The following is a 13977-nucleotide window of genomic DNA, read 5'->3' as shown; positions in this document are numbered from 1 at the left end:
TCAACTTCTCCCCTTTCTCCTCCAACACACGTACATTGGTCACGGTGTCTTAAGACTCTCAGTGTCTCCTCTAATACCTAATTACACACGTCATACATGCCGCCAGAGGTGAGTCATATTCACGCTAATTCTTAGGACAGGGCCTTACCTTTTTTCAAGAGTTTTTCTATATCTCCCCCTCTTTTTTCTTTATCTGCTTCAGGTCCATTTGGAACCAAGAACATCGTTTAGCACCCTGGGGAAAACACAGCGTCCGCCTCATTTTCATGCAGAAACTTGCTATAGAATACATAGTTGACCGATTCCAGCCACAATTTCTTAAGTTAGAGAAGACATGCATTTTACCATGTAAAAACGGAGTTTGAATTTTCTTCACGTTCTCTTTAGATTTAAAATTTGTTACGTTTTAAGACTAGGTAAGTTATTTTAATGACCGATCTTTTTCAATCAATAGTAAAAGAAAATATTTTTGATTGAATTTCTTAACATTTGCACCATTTACTTCAAGACTCTGTGAATGTTCATCAAGAAGACTTTCATACAAATATTTTCATGAAAAAGAAATATGGTGTTAGACTTTTAAGATAGTGATATAAGTTATTGTCCTCGGCTTATTGTTAATCAAGTCACATATCATTCAAAGTTTTTAAGATTAGGTGAACTCTTGTTAGAAGGACGTTTACACAAAACTTTAAGATAATTGGTGCAATATTTTTAGAAAAGAGGACTTTTAGGTTAATGTTACAAGTTAATGTTCACGGCTCATGTTCTTAACCAAATCATTCTTCCTATCATTTATAAGATTAGTATATACTGTTATGCATTGTTTTTGTAACCTTAAGTTGTCATTGTATGTCTTTAAATTTTGTGGCTGAAGATGATGCACACCAGCATCGAAACTGGCCCCATTGATAATAAAATGTTATAATTCATCTTATAACATTGTATTGTATTGAATAGTAGGTGGACCCCACTATTTTGTTCCCATTAGATTCTTGGTTCAATACGGATTTAATATGAAGTTTTTAAACTTGAATGAGTTGCTTTGAGTGGACATTTTCTATCTTGAGGAGCTCTAAAATTTGAACTGTTTAACTGGGAAATGTATTTACAACAGAACACTTTAAACGGGAAAAATATACATATATCTTAATGCAACCGATCAAGGGACCAAGAATATCACATTTCTTAGGCGGGAAAACTTCTTATGCGGGAAATTCTCAACCGAGTTTTCACTGTAGCTGATTCCACTACTTTCTGCTTCATCCGTCCTTCTCAGATTAATTTATTTACAATTTGTTGGTCATGCTTTCTGTCATTTTCATTACCTTTGCAGTTATCATTTGGTAAGTTGAGTTCACCCATTACAGTAAAGTTCATTTCTGTGTTGTTCCCACATAGCTGACTACCTTATCAAATAATTCTGCATCAACATCAGTGCCACCCTTCCCTGGTCTGAATTACCACCCAACCCCCTAAAAAAACCATCAAGTTGTGTATATCTTTAGAGATGAGACTTACACCTACAATTTCATATTTCTCATCCTTCCCCTTTCACCTGCTCCCTCAGTGGATCAGTGGTAGAGTGTGGGTCTCCAGATCCCAAATTCGCAGGTTTCAACTCAGTAGAGGCAGTCAGATTTTTGAAGTGTTGACGAAAGTCCATTCAACACACCACGTCGTATAATGTGGGCATATAAAAGATCTGGTGACACATTTGGTGTCTATGTGAAAAAATTCACTAAAATCTCAGCCACACATGCGAAAGGGAGATTCGGTTTACTCCGCCATCTAGTAGGCCGAGAACGTTGAAATTCACAAGCAGACCAGATGGCATCAAATTAAAATGCCTGCACGCAGTAGCTGAGGCAATACAATTATTATTTTTCACCAGTATGAATACTCCCCCTCCTACCGTTTTTATCCTGTTTCTACAATAGACACTCCTGTTCCGTGAGAAAATTTCTGCATCCATAATATCACCTCTTAGCCATGATTCATCTCCTATTACAATATCTGGTAAATATATATCTATTAAATTACTTAATCCTATTCATTTCTTTACAATATGTATATAGTTAACACTAACAACTTTATGGCAACCTCACTGGGTTCCATTTCTCTATATTGTCATCACCATTCCCTATTCTACCCCATTTCCCTAAATGTAACCCCCCTATAATGCTTCTAAACCAACCCCTGAAATTATACATACCCCTGAGGTTCAAGTGAAGGCCTTCTGAGCATAGATCCCTATCTCCTACCCACTCATTAGGATCTCACTCCCAATTTCCCACATACCTACTCCAGAGTCATATTTAAATCCCCAGTCAGTATCCCACTGATAACAATCTAGACTCCTTTAAACTTCTCCCATGATGTAATAATCAGATCCCATATATCCCCAATCATGTTAGTACCTATTCCTGCTTGCCATACATTGTGATGTAATAATTAAAACAGCTATTTATTTATTAAGACCAAAAACGTGACGTAACGGCATATTAACGAAATCTGAACTTACGGAAATAAAAGAAAAATTGAATGAAATTAACTCTAAGAAAATGAACTGTTGCGTGAAAACTTGCAGAAATTTATGCCATTAGCTCACCATTTGTAGACTCTGTTATGTAGAAGCTGATGATTGATGGATCTCTCGTACAGGTGGCGTCATCTCTTGTGGATTCCAGTCCTACTTCTGCTTTGTGCATAGTACACTAGCTGTATTGTGACTTTCCTGCCTTTAACACTTCCTACTGTACTCCTTACATAAAGTTGTAATCAGTCCTAATTTTAAAAGCAAAACCACTATGGGTTATGTTCATGGAGAGAATACACTTGTATTCTTCCGTATTACGGAACAATAGCATAACTAAATTCAGAACAAAAGCTCTCCTGCCCTATACTAGTCAAAACCGGTCTCCCGTTGACTTTACCTCTCGTCATTGAGATAACAGGTCCCAATGAGAGTAGTATACTACTCAGATGCGAAGTGAACTACGTTAAAATCTTCTCCGATGTGCAGACATAAAATCGTCGTAAGAGTGTCTTCCAAGAGTACGAGTACGAGTGTGAATCTGAATCTGAATGTCCTCTCCAGCTCTTGTCGTCGTGTATATAGCCTTCAAAATCTCCCTCCATCAACCATATCACATGGTCCAGTAAGATTCAAGGTCTCATCCCTTCTCCTATGTATTGCTGTGAATCCATCATCTTGGTTCATTACGTCCATTCACATAGGCTGAACTTTCCGGCGGAAATGAAGCGTCAGGTAGCGAACTTCGAAAAGTAGGCGTTTATAATATTTCAACTGTCTCTTCATAGTGTGGAAGGGGTACGGTCTCTTGTAAGCTTGATGACGTATATTTCCTGGTAATGGGCTGAAATTAGCCTGCTGACTCAGGTCACCTCACTACGGCTATTGGAAAATTTACTGCAAGCTATTAATACGAATGATGTTGAAATACTTTACACAATAAGTTGTTCGTTCAGAATACGTTATAGCCGTGATACAGAGAAATGAAATGATGATGTGAAATGGATGATTAAAACCCTATATATATATAATAATAATTTAAAAATGACCTACCAGTGATTAAATATATACATCCTATCAAACATCACAACATTGTTGATACCAACGTGGAAAATCACTACCTTCTCGTTACCATCCTCCATCCCATCTACTTTCCTCAACATCTGCCTTACCCTAATTCCTGGATAACACACTACCCTGGTTCCCTTTCCTCTACAACTGGTCTGGAGGAGAGAGGAGTGAGTGCTACTGTACATTGCATTAGAGAAGTATGATTCAACTGCCAGGAACACAGTACCAGGTGATGTAAGAAAGGTAGGCAGAACATAAAATTAAGAGAGTAGAGGCTAGAAATCCAGGGCTAAAACTTCTTGACATCTGTGATGTATTCAAAGGTGAGGGGAAAACAAATTTTAGGTTACTGGCCATCCCAAATGCTTAAATATTGTCCTGTAGCATTCTGTGATATCAAAAGAACTTTCTTGTCATTTAAAAATATTCTTGTGGATGATAGACAATGGTTGTTGCCCGAAAATCTAGATAAATATGTAGTGGTTTCTTGCAACTCCAAGAGAAATAAATGAAGTTATGCCTCAATATTCTTATCTATAACAGAAAAGCTGTGCTGCATTGAAAATATATAATCTGTATTATTTTATTTACTGGACCACAGTTTAGAATAAATTTAAAAAACATTACGGGATTTAAATATGTAATCCATCAATAACAGTGAACTGTATGAAATTAAATAATATTTTTCCGTGTTTAGCAGTGCATATTATTTTTTGTGCATATATCCTGGTTCTTAAATGCATAAGTGCATGCACAGGTTACAATTTTTAGCCCTTCTAAATCCACCCCTCACTTATCAACAGTAACATTACACAAACTACTGGTGTTAGTTGAGATGTGCTCTGCCACTTCTCCTGCCACTCACCACAGCTAGATGGCATTACTGCTGCAATTATACAAAAATTAACCTGCCAATGACGGGTATGACAGTACATAATTTAAATAATAGGGTTTTAAGAATAGTGTCTATCCTTCCAGTTCTGAAAATGGTTACTCTCAACATTATTCACTTGCTGAGCTACTCCAGTGTTACTAGTTATCTCCTAAAAACACAAGGTAAATTACCATGATGTGTCCGACTCGTTGGCTGAACGGTCAGCGTACTGGCCTTCGGTTTAGAGGGTCCCGGGTTCGATTCCCGGCCGGGTCGGGGATTTTATCCTTAATTGGTTAATTCCTATGGCACGGGGGGCTGGGTGTATGTGCTGTCTTCATCATCATTTCATCCTCATCACGACGCGCAGGTCTCCTACGGGCGTCAAATAGAAAGACCTGCACCTGGTCAGCCGAACCCGTCCTGGGATATCCTGGCACTAAAAACCATATGACATTTCATTTCATACTATGATGTCACATGGCTTCATAATGAATTATAATGGACTAAATCGTTCATAAATATCATGATGGCATGGCATCACTGGATGGGTAAGATACAGGCTACTGAATGTGAAGTTTTTTTTACTAGGGAACAGTGTGCTCCTGTGGTTGATCTCATCACAAATTAGTGCAGAGTGACATATCTACAGGGTTACAAATTACATCCAAAGATGAACGGACTTCTCAGAGAGTGGCAACTCATCAAGATGTCTGCTTTCACTGATAAACACGCACTGAGTAGAGGAAAAGAAAAAAACAGTAAGGAAAAAGATTGGCATAGTAGTAGAAAAAACCGTGGAGAAATTTCAAGAAGTCTTGAGGAGTGATCCTGCAGATAAATTTCTCAAGGCTACTGCTGATCTATTTTATCTTCCTTCAGTTCTCAACAACTTCAACTCATGTCACAACCTCCTAGACAAGATTAGAAACATCAATGTTCCAAATATTTCCAAATAAGAACTTTTCAGAGGCTACCAGAATCTTCAGAGCATACTGCATGCAGGCAATAGGGGGGAACACAATTATGTGAACAGAGTGCTACCAGGTACGCCAGAGGTTCACACCTTTACCATATCTTCGTCCGCCTCTGTAGTGTAACGGTTAGCACTATTAGCTGCCATCCTCGGTGGCCCGGGTTCGATTCCCAGCACTGCCAAAAATTTAATAATGGCAGGAGGGTTGGTATTTGGTTGAAATGGTACCTGAAGCTCACCTCCTTTGGGGGTGTGGCTGAAAAGAGCTGCACCACCTCAGGATGACACGAATTGACTTTACCATGGTTCGGGAGCTATGGTCTTCTACGTCTCAAATGTAGAAATTATACTTAGTCTTCACAATGAAGACTTGAGAATTGTATTAAAACTTCAAGAGGATTTTTTTATGATTTATTACTGTAACTGTCATATAAAATTCAAATTTAAAGAATATACAGGTATTAATATAATTTTTGTGCTATATACCAAATGATATTTCCCCGTAATACGTATCAATAACCTCCACACCTCAAAATACTCTAAGTTCGCCTGAACCCCTGTAAAGTGAAGGTTATGATATTTATGGTATTTCTTGTAGTGCAGTCTGTAACTAATTTTCAGAAAAAAGGATAGCCGATACATCTTCTTCAGTACCCACACATCATTTTATAGGACAAGGTTCCAGTACATGTCGTGGAAGTGGTGCACGAATAGTGTGGTTGATGAGGCTGAGAAGTATTCTACCATTCTCAATACTTCCTTGATTTACGCCTCTGTGAGTCAAACTTCATTCCTAGGATGATGGAACCACTTAGCAGCATTCAATTCAGAACTGTTTCAGATGTTCTTCAAGTAGCAGACCACCTTATTTCAGTGATTTAATCAAACAGATGGTGCCAACAGCCTCCTATGATTTTCAAGTAATGGGCAAAGAGTGTTAACAGGGCCCTGGTGACTACTTTGAAAGGCAGTAAAACTTCGAACCATGGAGGTATTCTGTATTTGTAGTAATTATATTTGTCATTAAAATTCTAACCTTCACAGAATGAGTATCATCCAACATGCAAGTTTAGAGTATTCCAAGTCTTAGTAGTAGTAGTAGTAGTAGTAGTAGTAGTAGTAGTAGTAGTAGTAGTAGTAGTAGTAGTAGTAGAAGAAGAAGAAGAAGAAGAAGAAGAAGAAGAAGAAGAAGAACACAAGTGGTTGTAGAGGTGATGGCATTAGGAGTGGTGTTTACTGTTGTTGTTGTTGTTGTTGCTGATGAAGGACGACTGCTTAAGTGTTTTGTTTTGTTTTTGTTTTGTTTTTTTAATTATAGGAGAAAACTCGTGAATAGCATGAAAATAAAATCATACCCTATGTTGCACATCCAAGTGCTGCTAGCTACAAATAGAATGAGGATTCTCCAAGTAATGCCAGACAAAATGAGGAAGACCAGAACAAATAAGTTCCCTGCAGACTCTGTCCAAGGACCATTCTTTATCAAGAACTCATAATTTATAGTTCCCGGGGGGCTCTTGTAAACTTGTCAGAACTCTAATGACACAGCATCAAAGTGATGACTTCTCTTTAAATATATACTCACTTTAAGGCCATAATCGTTCAAGGCTCGTCTCTTGATCTTGACAGAAATGTCACCAAATGAGTTGTAGAAAGCATCCTTATCATTGATGTACTTCAGAAAACGCCGTCCCTGAGTCCATAAGATACTCGAATTGGGTGACCAATTCAAAGTGATTCGCTCAAAGACAACATAATCATTGATCATCCCTGAAACAAATTTAATAATAAAGAATGAAAGGGATTTGAGTATTTTCCTTTCCAGAAGATATCAACATGATACAGTTTTAAGTTATGTTCTAAAAAGGTGCAAATATTACAATAAGACTGCCAGCTCAGAATGTGTTTGAAAAATTCATTTTGACATAAGAGAATGAGTTCATAGCTGCTGAATGCAAGCCTTAGAAATGGACATCAAATCGGCAAGCTGAGCAACATTACTGGCACTGGTATGGCAAAGACTGGTCACACACTCTGTGAAAATATGTAACACATGCAGATGTGCACCACAGGTACTCAATGAGAAGGTTTTCATGTCTCAAACAGTAAAAGTTGTTGCAAATCCGTAACTGACCTGATGATGGCACAACACCACTGCTTTTTTCTGGGAGACCTAACATGTAGATGTCAATACCATCATTGTCCCACATTGAGCCACCTATGTGGAGAAGTACTTAATCTTGTATACCAGTTTACAACAGACCAAAAGTGTATCCGATATATGAAGACATATGAGTTAAGTTATGAACAGATTTTCAAATCCAGTATAGCTTCGGGAGCGACTTTTACTAATTACAGACACACCCTACCATGTGCCTCGGCTATGAAAGGTATCAAAGGTATGTTGAAACTTCTGAATCTATTACCCAAATATATTTCAACTGGCTGTGTTGCTTGAGAATGTGTACCATACAGCCAATGGATTCTGGAAAACATAAAGGTAGCTAGGATGAAATGGTATTTGTTGCATATTTAAACCATACAATAAAAGTAGCATGTATGATTATGGGTTCGATCCCAGCTCAGTCTGGTGATATTTGATTGAGCTCAAATATGCCAGCCTCATGTTGGAGGATTTACCAACATGTAAACAAACTCCTGCAAGACAAAATTCTGGCATGTCGGTGTATCCGATAACTTATAAAAATCTACTTAATAGGATGTAAAACCAACTATTATTATTATTATTATTATTATTATTATTATTATTATTATTATTATTATTATTATTATTATTATTATTATTATTATTATTATTATTAATCAACATTTCAGAGGTACACACAATATCTTTTGGGTTTTTGTTATGTGAAAGAGGCAAATTGCAGACAATCATTAAATCTCTTTAGGACTTTGCTCCATGTCATAGGAAGAAAAACTTGAGCAACTGTGACTGTTGTAAAGATTCCCTGTAGTTTGCCTCTTTCACATGACATAAACCTAAAAAATATCATGTCAATTAATCTGGGCCATGAAATCATCAATCTAAATATTTCAGAGGGAGTTTGTAAAATATTAATGCAAAGAATATGTCTCTGTGTCTGGTGGGATTCAGAAGTATCATTAACTAAATTACTTTCCTGCAATTTGACAATCAATCTGGATATGCCGTTCAGCCAGATAGAAAAACATTCAACAAGATGCCTGAATTTGCACACTCAGATGTTGTTTCATCTCTGAGCCAGCCCAGTTCCATGCCCATGATTCTCCCCACTACAAAATACAGAGTGCGACAAAAAGATCTGTCGTATTTAGACTCTGTAATATCTGAAGCCATCTCTTTTCAGTTTCGCCTCAGTTAATTTATAACTGTTAGGCTCTTCAGTCTGCCGAAACTAACTTTGAGTAAATACATTTATAAACTACCTGAAAGAGAAAACACATTATGGTAACAGTACTACACCTGCAAAAGAAACAATTTAATTAAAATAGAATTCAACGCATCAGGTGTTTGCTGTGGAGACATTTGTTAAGACGGGTGACTATGATCTGTTACACAGTGAAGATTCTGGCAACATTTCAATGTGGGGTTGACATGGCCGAATTCCCAGCCGCAACATGATACTGCTGCAGGTTAACAATTTCAGAACAGCCGCATTGGCATCTAAAAGGAAATCAACAAGAAGGCCAAGTACCACCAACATGACTGAGAACATCCAAGCAGTGAAGCAAGGAATTCTGAACAGTCCTGAACGTTCATCACCCTGTCACGCCGCAGTTCTATGTCTTTCAGAATGGTCGATAAGGAGGACCCTGCATATGGATTTGAAGTTTTATCCCTAGAAACTGGTGGCTGCACACATGTTGAGTTCTCATGATTGCAAAGACTGAAGAGCTTTTTCAATGAAAATGCTGAAAATGATGAGTAATGACATGATTATCACGATAAATGACGAAGCACATTTCCACCTCTCCGGTTATGTGAATAAGCAGACTGGTCAAACACGAACCCACACATCCTGCATGCTGTCCCCTTCACAGTATGTGTGACGGTGTGATGTACTGCGAGCAGCTTTGGCTTTACTGGACCATACTTTTTCGATGAGGATGGTCATGCTGTTACAGTGCAATGTTAAGCAACTTTCAGGGACCAGAGCTACATAGCTCCGCATTGATATAGGTCAACTTTGGTTCCAGCACAATGGTGCGACAGCACATACATCTAGGCTTCAATGGCAGTTTAAAGCTATATGTTCCCTGGACGTATCATTTCCAACCGTAGTGATGTTCCATGGCCTGCTCATTCACCCGATCTCAGTGTGTGTGATTATTTTCTTTGCAGCTACCTTAAACAGGAAGTTTATAAGGCCAAACCCCGTACAACGAATATCAATGAAGCAATTTGCCACAAAATTTGGGTGACACCAGAAGATATCGTACAGCATACTATGGGGAACTTCAGAAGCAGACTTGAGGAGTGTGTGGGAAACAATGGACACCATTTGGAGGGTGTAATTTTCAAAACAGCTGTTGTTCTAAGACATTTCTTCCTGGCCATTATTAAATGGCAACAATGTTTCTTTTCAATGAACAAATAAATATCAACATGCGTTTAAGGATATCTTGTATTTATAATTTTGAAAACCATTAGAACATTTTGCCAGATCCTGTACGTAAAACAAATCACGTGACGATATACCGTAGATGTTGATTTCTCATAGAGAACCTGAAATATTTGTTCCGAATGAGTAAATTTATAATACCAATATAGTTGGTCCGTTACTGGACATTATAAATTTTCCAGCTAACTCATTCCTGGTTGCCAACATTTTGTCCCAGTGTGCTAAGTTGGGCTCATCAGTTGGTAAATAGTACACCCACCAAGATGCATGGCTAGTGCATACCGTGGAGGACACTGCATAGGCTACTTGGAGCCACCAGCAGTGGCAATGTACGATGAGAGATTTTCACTCATTTACAAAAATTGATGCCTGCCTGGCCATCAGATGATACAGATGTTGAATCCCATAGGGAACCTGAAATATTTGTCCCGAATGAATAAATTTATAATACCAATATAGTTGGTCCGTTACTGGACATTCCAGCTAACTCATCCCTGGTTGCCAGAGTTTCACTCCAGTGTGCTAATTTGGGCTCATCAGTTGATAAATACCACACCTACCAAGATGCATGGCTTCTGCACATATTGCAATACATTCACAATATTACTGATTTTGTTTGGCTGGCTAACTCTTCTTCTTAAGCCTTTCTAGCCAACGACACTTCAGAGGAGTTTCTTGTTTCTTTCTCGCATATACTTCATCCTCTTCAGTTAATAGACCCGAAGAAATACCAGGCTGAACACATTCACCATCCATCTTTACTTGCATTCACGGTGTGAGCTCAAGTGCTGCATGACAGGAAATGACTCAGGTACGGTGGACGGGAGCAGACCAGCTTCAACTAGCACTGCAACAGCACTGCACAATCAGTGTTGCCAATCCGTGCTCAGAGGTAAGCGACTCTCGACTATCTGTCGCTTTCCCATTCCCATATCTGACGACAGCTCAGTTTTCTTCACCCGCCTGATTTGGTGGCCGCGACTATAGTACTCCATCATCAGGATATAAAGAGGAGGCTAACCAAAACAGGCAATCGAATAGTTCAACTAGGATGCCAGTAGTGCTGGCTGTCGTCAGTGTCCCACCAGAGTAAGAGCGGAGTACTGTGTGTATACCGCCTTCGAGTAGGGTACTGACCAGAGTGCTGTATGTGTACTGACGTGGAGTGAGTGACTGAAGCTGGATTGCAGTAGTGCTGATTGTCTTCAGTGCCCACCACAGTCAGAGTATCATCGTGAGCTGAGCAGAGTACTGTCTGTGTACTGCTTTTGGAGTATTGTGTGTGCACTAATCATGGACTGTAGACAGACTTCGAATCTGTGTGTGGAACAGTTGGTGTGAGTAGAGTGGTGCAGTTACACTGTTGTGAGGAATATTGTAGTGCTGGTCAGCACTGATGAGCTGTTGCCATTTAGTTCTCACTGTTAAGTAGTTCACTGTAAAGAGTGGCTGCATGAATTGTCTGTGCTGTCTGTATGAAGGGCGGACTTTCCCTGGAGTCAAACCAAGGAACAGTCTTCATGTATTGTGGTGACCAGAAGGCCTGTGTTTACATCTGTCTGCATTCAGCTGCTGTGGGGGGTGACCGGAGTTTTTGAGACAAGTAAGTAAGTAAGTTGAGTTGTCAATCAGGTTTACCACCCTACAGGTAATACCAGCGAGCCAGACTACCTATTGTGATGAGGACAAAGACTTTGTAAATAGATAGCAATTAGTGGAGCGTGGCCATTTATGGTTGAATATAATTGTATGTGTGTGTACTAATGGGGTCTAAATTAGATTGAAAAATAGACAGTGTTTTATTTGTAACAGTACTTAAAACAAGTTTTTCTTTCTTCTCTAATTATGTTTACACTGTACAGCCGATCAGAGCATGAATCTTTTGACAGTCCCATGGTGTAGGAGTAGTGTGCCTGCCTCTTACACAAAGAGCCTGGGTTAGATTCCAGGCCAGTACAAGGATTTTAATTCTGGAGTGAGGGATGGATAAGGTTTCACACAGCTTCATGAGACCAAATTAGGAGTTGTCTAATACAAGAGGCAGCAGACGTGATCACAAAGGCCAAGCAAAATGGGTGAGGATGTTGTCATGCTGACCCCGTAGTATCCCTGTATCAGCAGGCCATCTGAACAGCAGTCGTCTTGGCACACCAAGGCCTTTAACAGGCTGTTGTGCCATGGTTTTGATTGTTTATCTTTAATTACTTTAACATGCTGATCAGCCAAGACAACACCAAACAGCCATCCAGAGCAAGAGTTTACATGCAGTAAAGTAGCCATGTTCCTTCCACTGAACGTGGACTCACAAGACTCAACAATTCTGTACCAGACCACACCAGGACTTAATTCTTACAAGAACCGAGAATGAATTCCCAATTAGGACCTGTTACTATAATTTCCAGAAGAGGGATGTGATCATATTAGTTATGAAAATGTAAGTGTGTTTAGAAACCTCCCAAATTTTCCTCTTACAGAATTTTACTGCATTTTATGAAGTGGATGTGGAGTCTTCAGCACTCCTAAACAAAATTTTGATCATTGTAAGAGTACTCAATAAAATACAAGTGACTAAAGGATGGTTAAAGCCATGTTTTAATACACTTTTGGGATCTGGTTAGAAATTGTTCAGCCATAGTCAAGTTGGAATTAAATCAATGGCAAAGTCAGCATCTCTAAATGCAAGGAAGCATAAATATCAGTATTTGAATACCATTTACTAAGGTTACATTTGTGCTCATATAGGTTAAAACGTAACTTATGAGCAAACACTATGTAGTGTAAGCTACTTGCCCAGCCTAATTTCATACAAGGTAAATATTGCTGGGCTGGTCTGATTAATAATGTATGCAAATGCCTTCATAATTCGTAATGTTATTTACCATACCTGCCAACTTTTGAAAAGGGCTATCAGTTAAACTCACGCGCGACCAAAAAATCTAACGATTCTCGACATACCCCGGCTTATGAACATTAAAATAAGAATAGTTAACACCACCTTTCCAATACTTATCTTTCCTTATATTTAGGATATAAACATTACAACAGGCGTTGTAAGGTGGGACATGTTTCACTTAACTGTCGTAAGCATCATCAGCCAAAATAAATCTTAGCCTAAAGTTAGATCAGGGCCCCGAACCTAGTGTTCTTAAAATATATGGCACCCTAAGAATCAACATTTACATTTAGAAAATCAAATAGGCTAAAAACTAGTGTGAAAAAAACATAGAATATTACAACATGGCTAAGAGAAAAATACACAATCGTGTTGAAACAGAGGTTAAAAACAGAAAGTACAATACAGAACTGGTAGTGAAATAATTAAAATCATTAGGATATCATTGCTACCAGTCAGTCAATCAGAATGTTCAAACATAAAACAAGAGTGAAAATATATAAGTGTGTTCATCATGGCTAAGTGAAAAAAACACGTAATCGTGTTGCCAGAGGTTAAAAACATAAGGTACAACACAGACCTGGCAGTGTAATAATCAAACTCATTGCTACCAGTCAGTTAATAAGAATGTTCATACGTAACAAAAAATGATGATTATATTCTTTTGAATGAAGAAATAATTAAATCGCACTCTTGTATGGATACGTGAGTTGGGCAAGAGAAATCACATATTGTAGCAGACATGGAGTAGTAACACTTCAAACAGGACTGATCACACCTGAAGCCACTTATAAGGTAGGGGCCAATATCCACTTCATTTAAAACAATGGTTAAAGCCGAATAACAGGTGTCTTCATTTTTACTGGGAGTTCAAGACCAAAACGGAATAAGATGCAACGAGCGTGAACTGAAGTCTGAAAAATGGAAAAAGTAAAAAGATGTACCAGGGCCTTGAAAATAGGGTGTTCAAAATGAGAGTCTAAGATCGCTTACCTTTTATGTTGG

The 13977-nt window shown here is 38.5% G+C and overlaps 1 protein-coding gene across 3 annotated transcripts in view; it reads right to left on the bottom strand.

Annotated features, from left to right (window-relative positions):
- Positions 1 to 13977, bottom strand: part of mio (GATOR complex protein mio) — a 293052-nt gene that overhangs the window by 178791 nt on the left and 100284 nt on the right. For all 3 annotated transcript variants that reach the window (XM_067141591.2, XM_067141592.2, XM_067141593.2), the window contains exon 6: positions 7043 to 7227. In XM_067141591.2, coding sequence (XP_066997692.2) covers positions 7043 to 7227 — 185 coding nt within the window. The remainder of the gene's footprint in view (positions 1 to 7042; positions 7228 to 13977) is intronic.

The sequence above is a fragment of the Anabrus simplex genome, chromosome 2, assembly GCF_040414725.1.
Source record: "Anabrus simplex isolate iqAnaSimp1 chromosome 2, ASM4041472v1, whole genome shotgun sequence".
In the NCBI taxonomy this organism is placed as follows: Eukaryota; Metazoa; Arthropoda; class Insecta; order Orthoptera; family Tettigoniidae; genus Anabrus; species Anabrus simplex.
This window is presented reverse-complemented; position numbering and strand designations above follow the sequence as displayed.